General features: G+C 52.7%; 1 protein-coding gene and 1 long non-coding RNA gene across 3 annotated transcripts in view; both read left to right on the top strand.

Moving 5' to 3' along the window:
* Positions 1 to 121: 121 nt before the first annotated feature.
* On the top strand, positions 122 to 5,145 carry LOC146768501 (uncharacterized). Its single transcript, XR_014953144.1, has 2 exons — positions 122 to 330; positions 1,551 to 5,145. It is a non-coding gene; the product is annotated as an uncharacterized LOC146768501 (long non-coding RNA).
* A 3,375-nt stretch (positions 5,146 to 8,520) lies between these two features.
* ZC3H3 (zinc finger CCCH-type containing 3) overlaps positions 8,521 to 14,196 on the top strand; it is a 127,367-nt gene continuing 121,691 nt past the window's right edge. Inside the window, exons 1-3 of one of the 2 annotated variants that reach the window (XM_077781788.2) lie at positions 8,521 to 8,611; positions 10,752 to 12,063; positions 13,676 to 13,869. In XM_077781788.2, the coding sequence (XP_077637914.2) occupies positions 8,566 to 8,611; positions 10,752 to 12,063; positions 13,676 to 13,869 (1,552 nt within the window). In that variant the 5' untranslated portion in view covers positions 8,521 to 8,565. Of the gene's footprint in view, positions 8,612 to 8,922; positions 9,245 to 10,751; positions 12,064 to 13,675; positions 13,870 to 14,196 lie in introns of those variants that run through there. The other variant, XM_085572648.1, reaches the window with a different exon arrangement.

Below are 14,196 nucleotides of genomic sequence, written 5' to 3'. Positions count from 1 at the left end.
CAGCTGGGTGGAAAAGTGTTTTGGGTTTTTTTGGGTTTTTTTTTTTTTTTTTTTTTTTTTTTTTGTGGGTTTTGGGGTTTTTTTGGGGGGGGGGAGGTTTTTCGGGGTTGGTTTTTTTTTTGTTTTTTTTTTTTTTTTTTTGTTTGTTTGTTTGGTTTTTTTTTGATGGGGGAAAAACGGGATAAAGAAAAGCAGCTGCCGTGGGTTTAGTTCCTGGCTGTTCCTGTCGTGACACTGAGCTGGGAATGAAGTCCCAGGAGTGATCGGGATTGGAGTCACTTCTGTCATGAATTTTGTCCATCCTCAGCTCGCTGGGAAGTGCAGAGTGGGGTAGGAACATCTGGAGACAGGGGGGAAGGCAGCAGGGCACAGGGATTGGTGTCCCAGCCCCTGTTTTGTCCCTTCGGTGGATTTTGGGTGGGAAAAGAGCAGCTGCTGCTCTGGGAATTGTGCAGGGATTTGGGGGAGGCAGGGTAGGCAGATTTCTTCCTGGCTCCACGCTTTGGGAATTTGGACCAGGAGGGGATTTTGTGGTGCTGGGCTATCCTGGGGAATATTTGGATGGATGCTACAGGAGAAGCTGATCCAGTGGTGGATGCTCAAGAACTTGGGGATCCCGGAGATGGAGGTTCAGGAATCCAGAGATCCAGGCTGCTCCCACAGTGTGGGCAGGAGGAAAAGAGGGAATTCTGCCCCTCTGCCCTGCTCTGGTGAGATCCCACCTGTAGAGCTTCCTCCAGCTCTGGAGTCCAACATCAGGAGGATGTGGAGCTGCTGGAGCAATTCCAGAGGAGGCCACGGAGATGCTCCAAGGGCTGGAGCCCCTCTGCTCTGGAGCCAGGCTGGGAGAGATGGGAATGTCCAGCCTGGAGAAGGAAAGAATCCAGGGAGATCTCAAAACCCCTTCCAGTGCCTGAAGGGGCTCCAGGAGAGCTGGAGAGGGATTTGGGACAAGGGATGGAGGGACAGGACACAGGGAATGGCTTCCCACTGCCAGAGGGCAGGGATGGATGGGATACTGGGAAGGAATTCCTCCCTGTGAGGGTGATGAGGTGCTGGAATGGAATTCCCAGAGTAGCTGTGGCTGCTCCTGGATCCCTGGAAGTGTCCAAGGCCAGTTTAGGTGGGGCTTGGACCAACCTGGGATAGTGGAAGGTGTCCCTGCCTGTGGCAGGGGTTTGGAGCTGGATGCCCTTCGAAAATCCCTTCCAATCCAAATTGTTTTGTGATTCCATGACTCCAGCGGGGCCGGACGGCCATGGAGCAGGTTTGCACCGCCTGGCAGTGCCTCGGTGAGGACTGGCATATTTAGGATTTTACCCCCATGAGGGTTGGAGTTGCAGAGAAAGATCTCCATCTTTCCACTGGCTGCCTGCAAATCCCCACTTTCCCAAAGGATTTATACAGGGTGGAAAGGAGATCGTGACGGGATTTTATTTGCCTTGCTTTATCCATGAATTAACTTCTGTTTCCCCCCCCCACTTCTCTGGAGCAGAATAAGCTTTTGTTCAGGGCAATAAGCTGCTTGTGTTTATGTTTTCCATTTCCAGGCAAATCCCATTTCAGAGCCTCCTGAACGCCGGGCTCGGAACTGAACATCCCGACCGGAGCGAGCTGCGCTGGATGGAGGATCAGAATAGAAGATTGTTTTTCCACATGGGGCTGAGCAGCCGGGGTTTGGCTTCTGATGTCCATCCAAAGCACGTGGGTGGAGAAGGAATGCTCTGTTTTCAGTCAGCAATGGAATCACTGGTTTAATTTTAGCCTCTCTGGAGCAAAGCTTGAAGAAAGGAGTTCCAGAGCAAAGCCCCCTACAGAGGCGGGAAGGGGCAGAGGAGCTGGAGTCTCCATGTGGCCCCCAGGAATAATGGTGTGTCCCCAGACTGGTGCTGCTGAGCGCCCAAAATTCATGGATCTTCTTAAAAACCTGGATGTGATTCATCTGTGCAGGTCAGGGGAAGCACTGGGACATCGTGGAGCTGTCGGGAGGACAAGGAAAAAGCCATGGATGTGCCAAGCTCCATCAAAAGATGCCCCACCAATACACAGGGAGCTTCAGTGGGTGAAATGCCAGGAAAAACTGGTCCCAGGAGGAATCAAGCAAGCTGAATTCCCTCTGTGACTTTTGGATGTGCATCGACCTCTGTTTTGCTGAGTGGTGCTGCCCACAGAACTCCAGAGATCCAGCTGGGAGAGGAATCAAGTTAAAAAAAAAAAAAAAGCAAAAAAACAAAAAGGTCTCAAAAATTCACCCCCTTCATCCTGAACATCCTTCCCTCTCATCCAGGTCTTGCAGGAATGTCTGATGCTGCTTTCCCCTCAGCTTTTCCAGCAAAAGCCACGGCTCAGATCGTCAGGAAGTTTGTTTCCCCTCTCTTTGGTGCTTTGGTGAAATTTCCTGAATCCAAAAGGATTTGCAATTTTTTTTTTTTTTTTTTTTTTTTTTTTTTGACAGGAACACTGGAGCAGCAGGTCCCGCAAGGTGGGAATTTTGCAAGGGCAGCTTTAAATTGGGATAGAAGCAGATCCCTGGATGGCCTCACGCTCCTGGAAGAGCTCTGCTGGACATCCAAACCATATTCCCAATCCAAATATTTACAACTGGCAGTGTATGGATTTCTTTCTCAACCTTTCCAAGCAAGGAAAGTCCAAGGCCCAAGCGGTCGGGGAGCAAAGTCCTCTCCCCTTCACAGCCGAGGCTGGATCAATATAGGTGTTTTCACATGAACAAATATTTTTGGGAATTCTGCCATGGTTTCCTGGTGGATTGATTCTATCCCTTGGAACTGGCAAGGGAAAAGCCACGTTTCCATTGCCAGGATATGGTGTAGTCATGTCAGAATCGTGGAATGGCCTGGGTTGAAAGGGACCCTCAAATTCATCCAGTTCCACCCCCTGACGTGGGCAGGGACACCTTCCACTATCCCAGGTTGCTCCAAGCCCTGTCCAACCTGGCCTTGGACACTGCCAGGGATCCAGGAGCAGCTACAGCCTCTCTGGGAATTCCATTCCAGCACCTCAGCACCCTCACAGGGAAGAATTCTTCCCAATATCCCATCCATCCCTGCCCTCTGGCAGTGGGAAGCCATTCCCTGTGTCCTGTCCCTCTACCCCTTTTCCCAAATTCCCTCTCCAGTTCTCCTGGAGCCCCTTCAGGCACTGGAAGGGGTTTTGAGCTCTCCCTGGATCCTTCTCTTCTCCAGGCTGGACATTCCCAGCTCTCCCAGCCTGGCTCCAGCCCTTGGAGCATCTCCATGGCTTCCTCTAGATCTGCTTCAGCATCTCCATGTCCTTCTGCTGTTGGGGATCCCAGAGCTGGGTCCTGTAAAGGAAACTCATTTTGCTGTGGGATCTCACAGCCCCCATGATCCCATTCCCAGAGTACCAGAGGATTTAGGACATTTTTGGGTTAAATGATTTGTAGCTGAGGTTTTTGATCCATGGTTTTTCCTTCTGCCTCCATGGAATTGCCAGATGAGCCATCCTGAATTCAGTGGGTGAGCACAGAAGAGAAAGAAGAGGATTTGCTCTCCGTCCCCGCTTGGAAAATAATTCCTACTGGGAATGACAATGACGTGGAAGCACAGAGATCGCCCCTCTGGTTTCTCCCTTTCCCAAACACGTGGATTCAGGTCCGTGTGCAGCTCCTGCCCTGGCAGTGCCACCAGAGGCAAGAGCCATCCCCAAAAACCAGACCAAACAAAAAACCAACACCCACTCGATAAATGACAGCAGCTTTTCCTTTAGGATCCTGCAGCCTTTTCTTCTCCCATTCCTGACATTTTCCTCTCTGTTTTCCAACTAACCCAGAAGAAATCTCTTTCCCTTGAGCCCTGCTCTGGAGTCTTGCTGTTATCAGCAAAAAAAATGTGAGTTGAGTGTTTGTTTGCCCTTGGGAAGCACTTTTTTTTTCCCCTCATTGGAGTTAAAATAGGAGAAACATTTTGGAGAAGAAGCAGATTTCTTCAGTGGTAAATAACTGCTGAGTTTCTCTCGGAGCTGGGGCTGTGTCCATGGATTTCTGTAGGAATGGGAAGAAGGGTTTTTAGTAGGGCCTGGAGTGACAGGGTGAGGGGAGATGGATTTAAACAGAAAGGGGAGAGCTTTAGGCTGGAGAAAAAGAAGGAATTTTTCACTATGAGGATGGTGAGATGCTGGTTCGGGCTGCTCAGGGAAGTTGTGGATGTCCCATCCCTGGAAATGTTGAGAAGAAAAAAGGGGAGAAGGGGAAGGAGAAGGAGACAAAGAAAAAGAGAAGGAAAAGGAGGGTGGGGAGGAAGAGGAGGAGAGAAAAATGAGAAGGAGAAATAAAAAGGAGAAGGACAGAGGGGAAGAGAAGGAGAAGGAGAAGGAGAAGGAAAAGGAAAAGGAAAAGGAAAAGGAAAAGGAAAAGGAAAAGGAAAAGGAAAAAAAGGAAAAGGAAAAAAAGGAAAAGTCTTGCAGCCAGGACTCATCCCATGGGTCTGTGCCATGGATGGTGCTGGCACAGGAGGGAATGGGTCACTCACCTCCAGACTCTTCCCAATCCTTCAGGAAAAGGCTGCAGGGAACAACCACTGACCTTGGAACTACACAGGTTTTAAGCCTTCACTCTTGATTTTCCACTTCCTCCTGTGTTCTCTCCCATTTTTTTACACTTTAAGTAAGGCATCTCCCTGAAACCTTGACACAACAATCCCAGAGACTCACAAGTGCTGGAAGACATTCCAGAGAAGCTGTGGCTGCCCCATCCCTGGAATTGTTCCAGGCCAGGTTGGACAGGGCTTGGAGCAACCTGGGATAGTGGAAAGTGTCCCTGCCCAGGTGGGGGGTGGAATTCCATGACTTTGAAGGTCCTTTCCAATCCAATCATTCCATGATTCCGTGAGGTCCCACATGTGCTGCTCCTGCAAATGGATCCCTGGCAGAACTGGGTGTTCCAGGATCCAGGGATCCTCTGGCACACTTGTCACTGGGTCTGCACTGGGATGATGTTTTAGGACATTGAAAGGATTTATTTTTGGGCTGGACGTGACAATTTAATTCCTCTTTCATGTGTTCCCTTCCCTGGGATGTTTACTCACACTTAAAATCTTCCACTTGCTGGTTTTTTTTTTTTTTCCTCTTTAAAAAAAATTAAATTAGACTTACAAAGTGTCATAGAAACTTTGTGCTGTGAATTGAAAGTGCCATGAATTCTTTTTGGATATGTTGCTTGTGACAGGAATGCGCTGGAAAGCCAGAAGAAAAAGAAAGGTTTATTTTAATATTTTAACATCCTCGTCTGTCCTTTGCCCTCTGCACAAATCCCAGGGGAGGTTTCTGCCAGCTGCTTGTCCCGAGGCAGGATGCTCCTCTCAATTCCCTGGAGAACATCCAATTCATGCTTAAAATGCTGCTTCTCCATCCCTGGAAAACTTCCCCATCCCAAAGCTCTCCCGATGGAAAACATCCGAGAATGACCCCAAGCGGTCCAAGATCCTCCAAACTTTTCATTTTCTCCTCACAAATGTTGGTGTAAATTGGTAAAACAGCTTTGAGGTCGCCTTTTCCCGAGGTTGGGTTTTGTGGGAGCGGTGGATCCACGGCTTCCCTGGGTTTAAAAAGGAGCTTTTCCTCCACGTGTGCTGAATTAATTTCAATTCAGAGCAGCTCGTTCTGAGCTCATTTATGCAAAGCGCTCGACTCCCTGTGCCAGCACGAGGGAGGGAAGGAGCAGCTGGGAGTGGAGGAGGATTTTTTTGGGCACAAGTGCCAATTCCTGTCAGTTTAAAGCCATTATGAAACTCTGGGTGGGATTTGGGATCAGTTGAAGCCGCTCTGAGGCCACCCAAAGGGAGGAGATCTCTCATTCCTGCCTGCCTGGTTCCCAGCCTGTTCCCATGTGTGCAAGACTTGGAAAAAAGAGACGGTTTGGGGCATTTTTTTAGCAGTTTTTAGGGTCAGACTCCATAAATTCTTTGTATTTTGAAGCCTTTTCTCCCAAAATATTTTATCCCAACAAGCTTGTTCTTCCCATATTCCACATAAAAATGCCACAAAGCACCAAAAATAATTTACTCAATCTCCCTTTCCAAGCAGGGAAATCGTGAGCTTGTCCCAGAGATGTGATTTGATCAGAGCTGGGACAGGCAGAACTCCCTGGCTGCATTGGGAAGTGAAATATCCCAAGGGACAGTGTTTGTTTTAAAGGATTTGAGATTGATGATGGGTTGCTTTTCCAAAGGTTTCATCCTGGTGTTGTGTTGTTCCAGCTCCTTGGCTCAGCTTTTTGTTTCCTGGATAATTTTAGGCTGGAGTTTTATCTGCTTTGCACACTTGTGGCTCTGCTGCTCTTTGTTTACGGGTTTTATTCGCTTGGGAAAGAACGTCAAGGATTTTCTTTGCTTCCACAGAAAATATGAAATTTTGGGACTGGTTTTCCTGCAAAACATTTAAAAAATGACAGCCAAAATGTGGGAAATAAGGAATCACGAGGTTGATGGGTGGAATGAACGTTTCCTTGCTGGAGATTGTCCTTTGGATCAGCAGGAAAATATCCCCAAGTCCCTCTCCAGCTCCCCTGGAGCCCCCTCAGGCACTGGAAAGGGCTCTGAGCTCTCCCTGGAGCCTTCCCTTCTCCAGGCTGGACATTCCAAGCTCTCCCAGCCTGTCTCCAAGATTTCCAGTTTCCAAGTAGATAAATTGTGCTTCACACATCTCGGTAATTGCAGCCTTAGTGAAGATATGGAGAAAGGAGGGAAGAAGAAACTTGGGATAAAATAATACCCAAACCCCAACCCAGCTGAACATGGAACCAATGGACCAGGGAGAGGTGGAGAAATAACCAAGGGCAGGAGAAGGAAAAACCAGCTCCCCCTTTTCTGTCCAGAACTGTGAATAATTCCAGTTTTTTGGCTCAGTTTGTGTGTGAGGACAGCTGGAAGAACCAGGCACAGGGATGGGGACTGGAGAAATGGGGACAGCTGGAAGATCCAGGCAGGGATGGGGACAGGAGAAATGGGGACAGCTGGAGCAAGCTGGGATGGGGACAGAGGAAATGGGGATAACTGGGCCAGGCTGGGATGGGGACTGGAGAAATGGGGACAGCTGGAGCAGGCTAGGATGGGGACAAGAAAAATGGGGACAACTGGAGCAGGCTGGGATGGGGACAGGAGAAATGAAAATAACTGGGCCAGGCTGGGATGGGGGACAGGAGAAATGGGAATAACTGGACCAGGCTGGGATGGGGACAGGAGAAATGGGGATAACTGGAACAGGCTAGGATGGGGACAAGAAAAATGGGGACAACTGGAGCAAGCTGGGATGGGGACAGGAGAAATGAAAATAACTGGGCCAGGCTGGGATGGGGGACAGGAGAAATGGGGATAACTGGAACAGGCTGGGATGGGGACAAGAAAAATGGGGACAACTGGAGCAGGCTGGGATGGGGACAGGAGAAATGGGGATAACTGGGCCAGGCTGGGATGGGGGACAGGAGAAATGGGGATAACTGGAACAGGCTGGGATGGGGACAAGAAAAATGGGGACAACTGGAGCAAGCTGGGATGGGGACAGGAGAAATGGGGACAACTGAAGCAGGCTGGGATGGGGACAGGAGAAATGAAAATAACTGGACCAGGCTGGGATGGGGGACAGGAGAAATGGGGATAACTGGACCAGGCTGGGATGGGGACAGGAGAAATGGGGACAGCTGTGCCAGGCTGGGATGGGGACAAGAAAAATGGGGACAACTGGAGCAGGCTGGGATGGGGACAGGAGAAATGGGGATAACTGGACCAGGCTGGGATGGGGACAGGAGAAATGGGGATAACTGGAACAGGCTGGGATGGGGACAGGAGAAATGGGGATAACTGGACCAGGCTGGGATGGGGACAGGAGAAATGGGGATAACTGGACCAGGCTGGGATGGGGACAGGAGAAATGGGGATAACTGGACCAGGCTGGGATGGGGACAGGAGAAATGGGGATAACTGGAACAGGCTGGGATGGGGACAGGAGAAATGGGGATAACTGGACCAGGCTGGGATGGGGACAGGAGAAATGGGGATAACTGGAACAGGCTGGGATGGGGACAGGAGAAATGGGGACAGCTGTGCCAGGCTGGGATGGGGACAAGAAAAATGGGGACAACTGGAGCAGGCTGGGATGGGGACAGGAGAAATGGGGACAGCTGGAATGAGGACAGGAGATGGCCAGATGAGGCTGTGGAAGGAACAGAGGCTGGGGACGAGAAGAGCCACGGTGGCCCAGGCTGAGGACAGGGGTTAGGCACAGCTGGTGCAGACTAAGATGGGAACAGGGGGAAGGGTCTGGTGGCAGCTGGACCAGGCTGAGAGGGGAACAGGGGACAACGGGGCGACTGTCCCAGGCTGGGGACAGCCCGGCCGGGCTGGGCTAGGCCCGGGCTCAGGCTCAGGCCCGGTCCCAGGCTCAGGCCCGGCTTAGGCCGCGCTGCCCCGGCCCCGTTGCCAGGCAACGGCCGCGGGCGTCACGTGACCGCCCGGGAGCGCTCACGTGGGGCCGTTGGCGGCGCCGGTTGATGACGTCACGGCGGCGCTGGGGCCGTGAGGGAGCGTTGCGGGAATGGAGGAACGGGAGCGGCTGTGCCGGGAGATCCGAGCGCTGCAGGGTGCGGGAATTGGGGAAAATCGGGAATATCGGGAATGGAGGAGGCTGTGCCGGGAGATCCGAGCGCTGCAGGGTGCGGGAATTGGGGAAAATCGTGAATATCGGGAATGGAGGAGGCTGTGCCGGGAGATCCGAGCGCTGCAGGGTGCGAGAATTGGGGAAAATCGGGAATATCGGGAATGGAGGAGGCTGTGCCGGGAGATCCGAGCGCTGCAGGGTGCGGGAATTGGGGAAAATCGGGAAAATCGGGAATGGGGGAGGCTGTGCCGGGAGATCTGAGCGCTCCAGGGTGCGGGAATTGGGGAAAATCGGGAAAACCGGGAATGGGGGAGGCTGTGCCGGGAGATCCGAGCGCTGCAGGGTGCGGGAATTGGGGAAAAATCGGGAAAATCGGGAATGGGGGAGGCTGTGCCGGGAGATCCGAGCGCTCCAGGGTGCGGGAATTGGGGAAAATCGGGAATAGGAGCGGCTGTGCCGGGAGATCCGAGCGCTCCAGGGTGCGGGAATTGGGGAAAAATCGGGAATGGGGGAGGCTGTGCCGGGAGATCCGAGCGCTGCAGGGTGCGGGAATTGGGGAAAAATCGGGAAAATCGGGAATGGGTGAGGCTGTGCCGGGAGATCCGAGCGCTGCAGGGTGCGGGAATTGGGGAAAATCGTGAATATCGGGAATGGGAGCAATGTGAGCAGACCTGGAGGAGGGATCAGGGGAAATCTGGGAATTTTGGGGGGCGGTGCGGTGTTTTAAGGGAATTTTGGGAAGGTTGTGATGGGATCTGGGGAGTCTTTGGTGGGGGTGTGACATTGGATTTTGGGATGGGATTGGGAGCAGTGTGAGTGGGATGGGAATGGAGAAGATCCCAGAGTGCTGGGAGAAGGGAGGAAAAGGGGAGAAGAGAGGACTCGGGAGTTTTGGGAGAAGAGGGAAGTGATCCAGGGAGTGCTGGGAAAAGCTGGAAAGGGAAAAAAACCCAGGAAAGCCAAGTGGGCCAAGGCAGGGAGGGAACGGAGCCCATGGAGTGCTGGGGGATTTTGGGATCCCCACACCAGGGAATTCCCACTCTTGGCAGGATCTGGAACTCTCCTGGCTTTGGGAAGGGGCTTTTCCCTGTCCCACAGCCCCGGGCTGGGAGCACAGAGGTGGGATGTGTATCCATGTGCCCTTCCCAAGCTCTGGAAAGCACCAGAGCTTCTTTTAGCACCAAACCCCCCTATTTTTGTCCTTCAAAGTAAATTTTCCTGGTTGGCGAGGCCACAACTTCCACTCAGAGCTTGAGATTTGCCTCTCCAGGAGCTCCTACGTGCGGGAATGATGAGAGGGAGGAAAACAATCCTTGCTATTCCATGAGGAATGTGCTGGCTCAGCTCTCCTGGTGACCCCGGTGAAGGAAAAAGAACTCTGCCTGAAACACCAGGCCCCAAATTCCTTAGGGAATCACTCATGGGAAAGGTTTTCGGGAACACAGGAATGCAGGTTTCAGGTTTTTCGAAGCGCTGAGGCTGGACAGGGGCAGAAATTCCCGAATTAACAGGGATGGTGGCTTCCAGAGGGACACAACGGCAAAGCCTTGGAGTGTCCTTGTTGCTGCTTTAAGGAAGGGAGCTTGGAAAGGGAACTTGGGAAGCGTCTGGAGCACCAGGAGCAGCTGAGGGAGATGGGGGACTCATCCTGGAGGAAAGGAGGCTCAGGGGGAATCTTCTGGCTCCCTATAATTCCCTGACAGGAGGGTGGAGTTCAGGATCTGCCAGGACACAGGGAATGATTTCCCAAGGCCGATTGCGGGGGTAGTTGGGATATTAGGAAGGAATTCTTCCCTGTGAGGGTGCTGAGGGGCTGGGATGGAATTCCCAGAGAAGCTGTGGCTGCTCCTGGATCCCTGTGAGCGTTCAAGGCCCGAACTGGATGGGGCTCGGAGCAACCTGTGGAATCCAGGGTTTTGGCAGGGAAGTGGAACCGGGTGTTCTTGAAGGTCCTTTCCAACCCAAACCATTCCTGGACGCTGTGATTCCATGACTTCTCCTTCCACCCTGGCTCATCCCGAACCCGAGCGACGATGGAATTCCAGCGCCGGGAAGAGCAGCTCTGTGTTGCCGTGGGATTCCCACGGGATCAGGGAATTAATGTTCCGTCTTCTCTCCCTCAGGTCTCATCAACAGCCACAGGAACATGCACGGGAATGTCCCACGTCCGGCGCCGTCGGCTCCTCCCAGGTGGAACAACCCCCGCCAGCCCGGCTACACCAGGAGAGGAGCCTTTTCCACCAGGTTCCCCCAGCAGCCTCCCAGGAATTTCCACCCGAGCCAGACTCACTCCTGGAGGAAAAAATACTCCCTGGACAACCGGCTGCCGGGATTGGGCTACGACGTTGGAAGTGCTTCCAGCACTTCCCAAGGTTTTGGGAGCCTTGGGGACAGCCAGACTCCTGAGGCACCGGGATCGTCCCCGGAGAGGCACGTGGATTTCACCACGGATGGGAACATCGTTGTGGATATCCAGGTGCCACAGAGGGCTGGCCAGGAAAACGTGGGTCCTTACGGCGAGTTTTCCAGGCGGGAAGTGGCAGTGGCTCCTTCGGCGGATGGGAATATCCAGAAATCTCTTCTCCAGGAAGAGGAGAGAAGACCTTCCCTATCCATTTCCTTCAGTTCCACGTCCAGGACTGTTTGCCTGCCCGGCATCGGAACCGGGAGCTCCTTTTCCGCCTCTGGAAGCACCAGTGAAAGCGCCGTGGCGCTGAAGTCGGAGCCACAAAATCCTTTGGAATTTCCAGGTCGGGAGCCAGCCCAGCACTCGGTACGGATCAAGGCAGAACCACTCTCTCCACGGCAGCCAAGCGGTGAGGAAGTCCGGGATGCTTCCCTACATCCCAAACTCTTTGGGAATGCCGAGATGCTCTCTCGACCTGCTCAGGCCGGGGTGACTCTGGTGAAGAGCAGATTTCCCGTAATTCCCAAAGCTCCCACTCTCCAAAAAGCTGCCTCGGCACCCGTCTCCAGCAAATCTCAGAAATTCAGGAAAAACAACTACACCTGGGTGGCAAACCCTGGGAAAAGCTCACGGATTGTGAAGAGGTGGGCAAGCCCTCGAGCCGAAAATTCCAAGAAGGGCGCTGGGGGAGCGGACAAAGGTGCTAAAATCTCCCCCAAGGCGGATTTGGGAACGAAGATAAAGAAATTGGGATTGCAATCCAAGCTGGGGGTTTCTCCCAGTAAATACAAGTGGAAAGCCTCCAGCTTGCAGACTTTGCCTTCCACTTCCAAGTCAGCATTCCAGTGGAGATCTGAGGACCAGAAGAAGACTCCAGCCCTGAACGTCTCTCGAACTGTCTCTGTCCCACCGGCTCCCTGCGTGGCATCCGTTGTTCCCGGTGGGATGAAATCCTTTGGAGAGGCTGCCCTGTCCAGTTACAAAGTGAAGAGTCAGACAAAAATCATCAAGAGGAAAGGGAATGTGGGGTAAGTTGTTGGTTTGGATTTTGTGTCCCCGGGTTTCACGTCAGGTTGTGGCTGTGGGGGGAAATTCCGGTGGGGGTTTTTGTGTGCCGGAGGTTTTGTGGAACCGTGGGATGGTTTGGGTTGGAAGACCTTAAAAATCGTGGAATTCCACACCCTTGCTATGAACTGGGACACCTTCCACTATCCCAGGCTGCTCCAAGCCCTGTCCAACCTGGCCTTGGACACTTCCAGGGATGGGGCAGCCACAGCTACTCTGGGAATTCCATTCCAGGGCTTCACCACCTTCCCAGGGAAGAATTCCTTCCCAATATCCCATCTTTCCGTGCCCTCTGGCAGTGGGAAGCCATTCCCTGTGTCCTGTCCCTCCATCCCTTGTCCCAAATCCCTCTCCAGCTCTCCTGGAGCCCCTTCAGGGTCTGAGCTCTCCCTGGATCCTTCTCTTCTCCAGGCTGGACATTCCCAGCTCTCCCAGCCTGGCTCCAGAGCAGAGGGGCTCCATCCCTTGGAGCATCTCCATGGCTTCCTTTGGATTTACTCCAGCAGTTCCATGTCCTCCTGATGCTGGGTGATCCAGAGCTGGATCCTGTGAATCCCTGTGGTCGCCGACATTTTCTCACTCAGCAAAGGAAGCTGCATTTTCCTTGATTTAATTCCAAATTCTCGTAACTGTTGTGTTGATTCCTGCTTCTGTTTCCCACCTCCCTTCAGTGCTTCCCATCCTTGCCTTGCCCTCCTGCTTTGCCTGGAAAACCATCAGTGGGTGGATCGTGCTGGGAAAATCACTCTGCAGCAGCCTGGAGAAGTTGGGAATGTTTGGGATTTTTTTTGGCAGTTCAGGGAGACCTCCCACACCTTGGTAAATTCCAGCAGAATCAGGGAAGGGATCGTCCCTGTGCTGGGCACTGCTGAGGCTCCTCAAATCCTGGAGGGAGGATATTGAGGAGCTGGAACATGTCCAGAGTCGGGAATGGAGCTGGGGAAGGGTCTGGAGCACCAGGAGCAGCTGAAGGAGCTGGGAGAGCTCAGCCTGGAGAAAAGGAGGCTGAGGGGGGACTTCCTGGCTCCCTAAATTCCCTGGCAGGTGGGTGAAGTCAGGAAAGATCAGGTTCTCCCAGGGACAGGGTGTGAGCAAACAGCCTCAAACTGCTCCAGGGGAGGTTTAGTTTGGATATTGGGAACATTCCTTTGTGTAAGTGGTGGTCAGGCACTGGGAATCCCCATCCCTGGAGGGATTTAAGATCCCTGTGGATGTGGAACTTGGGGATGTGGTCAGTGGTGGCCTTGGCACTGCTGGGAAATGCTTGGAGATCTCAGAGATCCTTTCCAACCTAAACCATTCCATGATCCCATGATTCAGTCCCTCACATCTGTTGAGCAGAAGGCAGTGAGCAAGTTTGGCTGTCAAACACCTCATTCCCCATCTGTTCCTTGCCAGGAATTCCTCACATTTGCCCGTTCCCTTGGAATTTTCTCTTCAGAGCTTCTCCTCCCCCCCTCAGCCAGAGGAGAATCCTGGTGGGATTTGATTCCTTTTGGAGCCCTGAAGGACACCCAGGAGCATTTTGGCCACTTCCCTGCTCCCTCCTAACCGTGTGACGTTCCCTTTTCCCAGTTCCCCCACGGATAAGAAGAACATCTCCCCCACCACAGCTCTGAAGAGCCGCTTCCACCTCCGGAGGAGGAATTCCACGCGGGGAAAACCTTCGGTGACGGCGAAACGCTCCTCGCCCCGGGGCCTGGTGCAGATTTCCAAGCACCGGCTCTGCCGGATGCCGGCGACCAGGACACAGGTGGCCGCCAAGGAAGGTAGGAACAGGCATTCCAAGGGTTCTTGGCTTTGGGAATGTGTTGTCGAGTCCTCCTGGAGGTGTTGTTGGTCTTGGAGCAAACACTGAGGAGAAGTTTGACTCCATATCTGTGTGGACCTTTTGGCGTCTCCACCAAAAAACAAATGTTTCCTGCTTTTCCTGGGGTTTCCCTGGATTTTCAGGGAGGTTTTCCAAGAAGAAAGAAGTTGGCAGAGGCAGGAATACACAAATCTCTCAGCTGTATCCCAGTGTGGTGTCCAGTTTTGGATCTAATTTGCATAAAACGCCAGTAATGGTGGAATACTGGATCCATTGTGTTTGGGAA

The sequence above is a fragment of the Lonchura striata genome, chromosome 2 (assembly GCF_050655825.1).
Source record: "Lonchura striata isolate lonStrDom1 chromosome 2, ASM5065582v1, whole genome shotgun sequence".
NCBI lineage: Eukaryota > Metazoa > Chordata > Aves > Passeriformes > Estrildidae > Lonchura > Lonchura striata.
The sequence above is the reverse complement of the archived record's forward strand: the minus strand, read 5'-3'. Positions and strand labels throughout refer to the sequence as shown.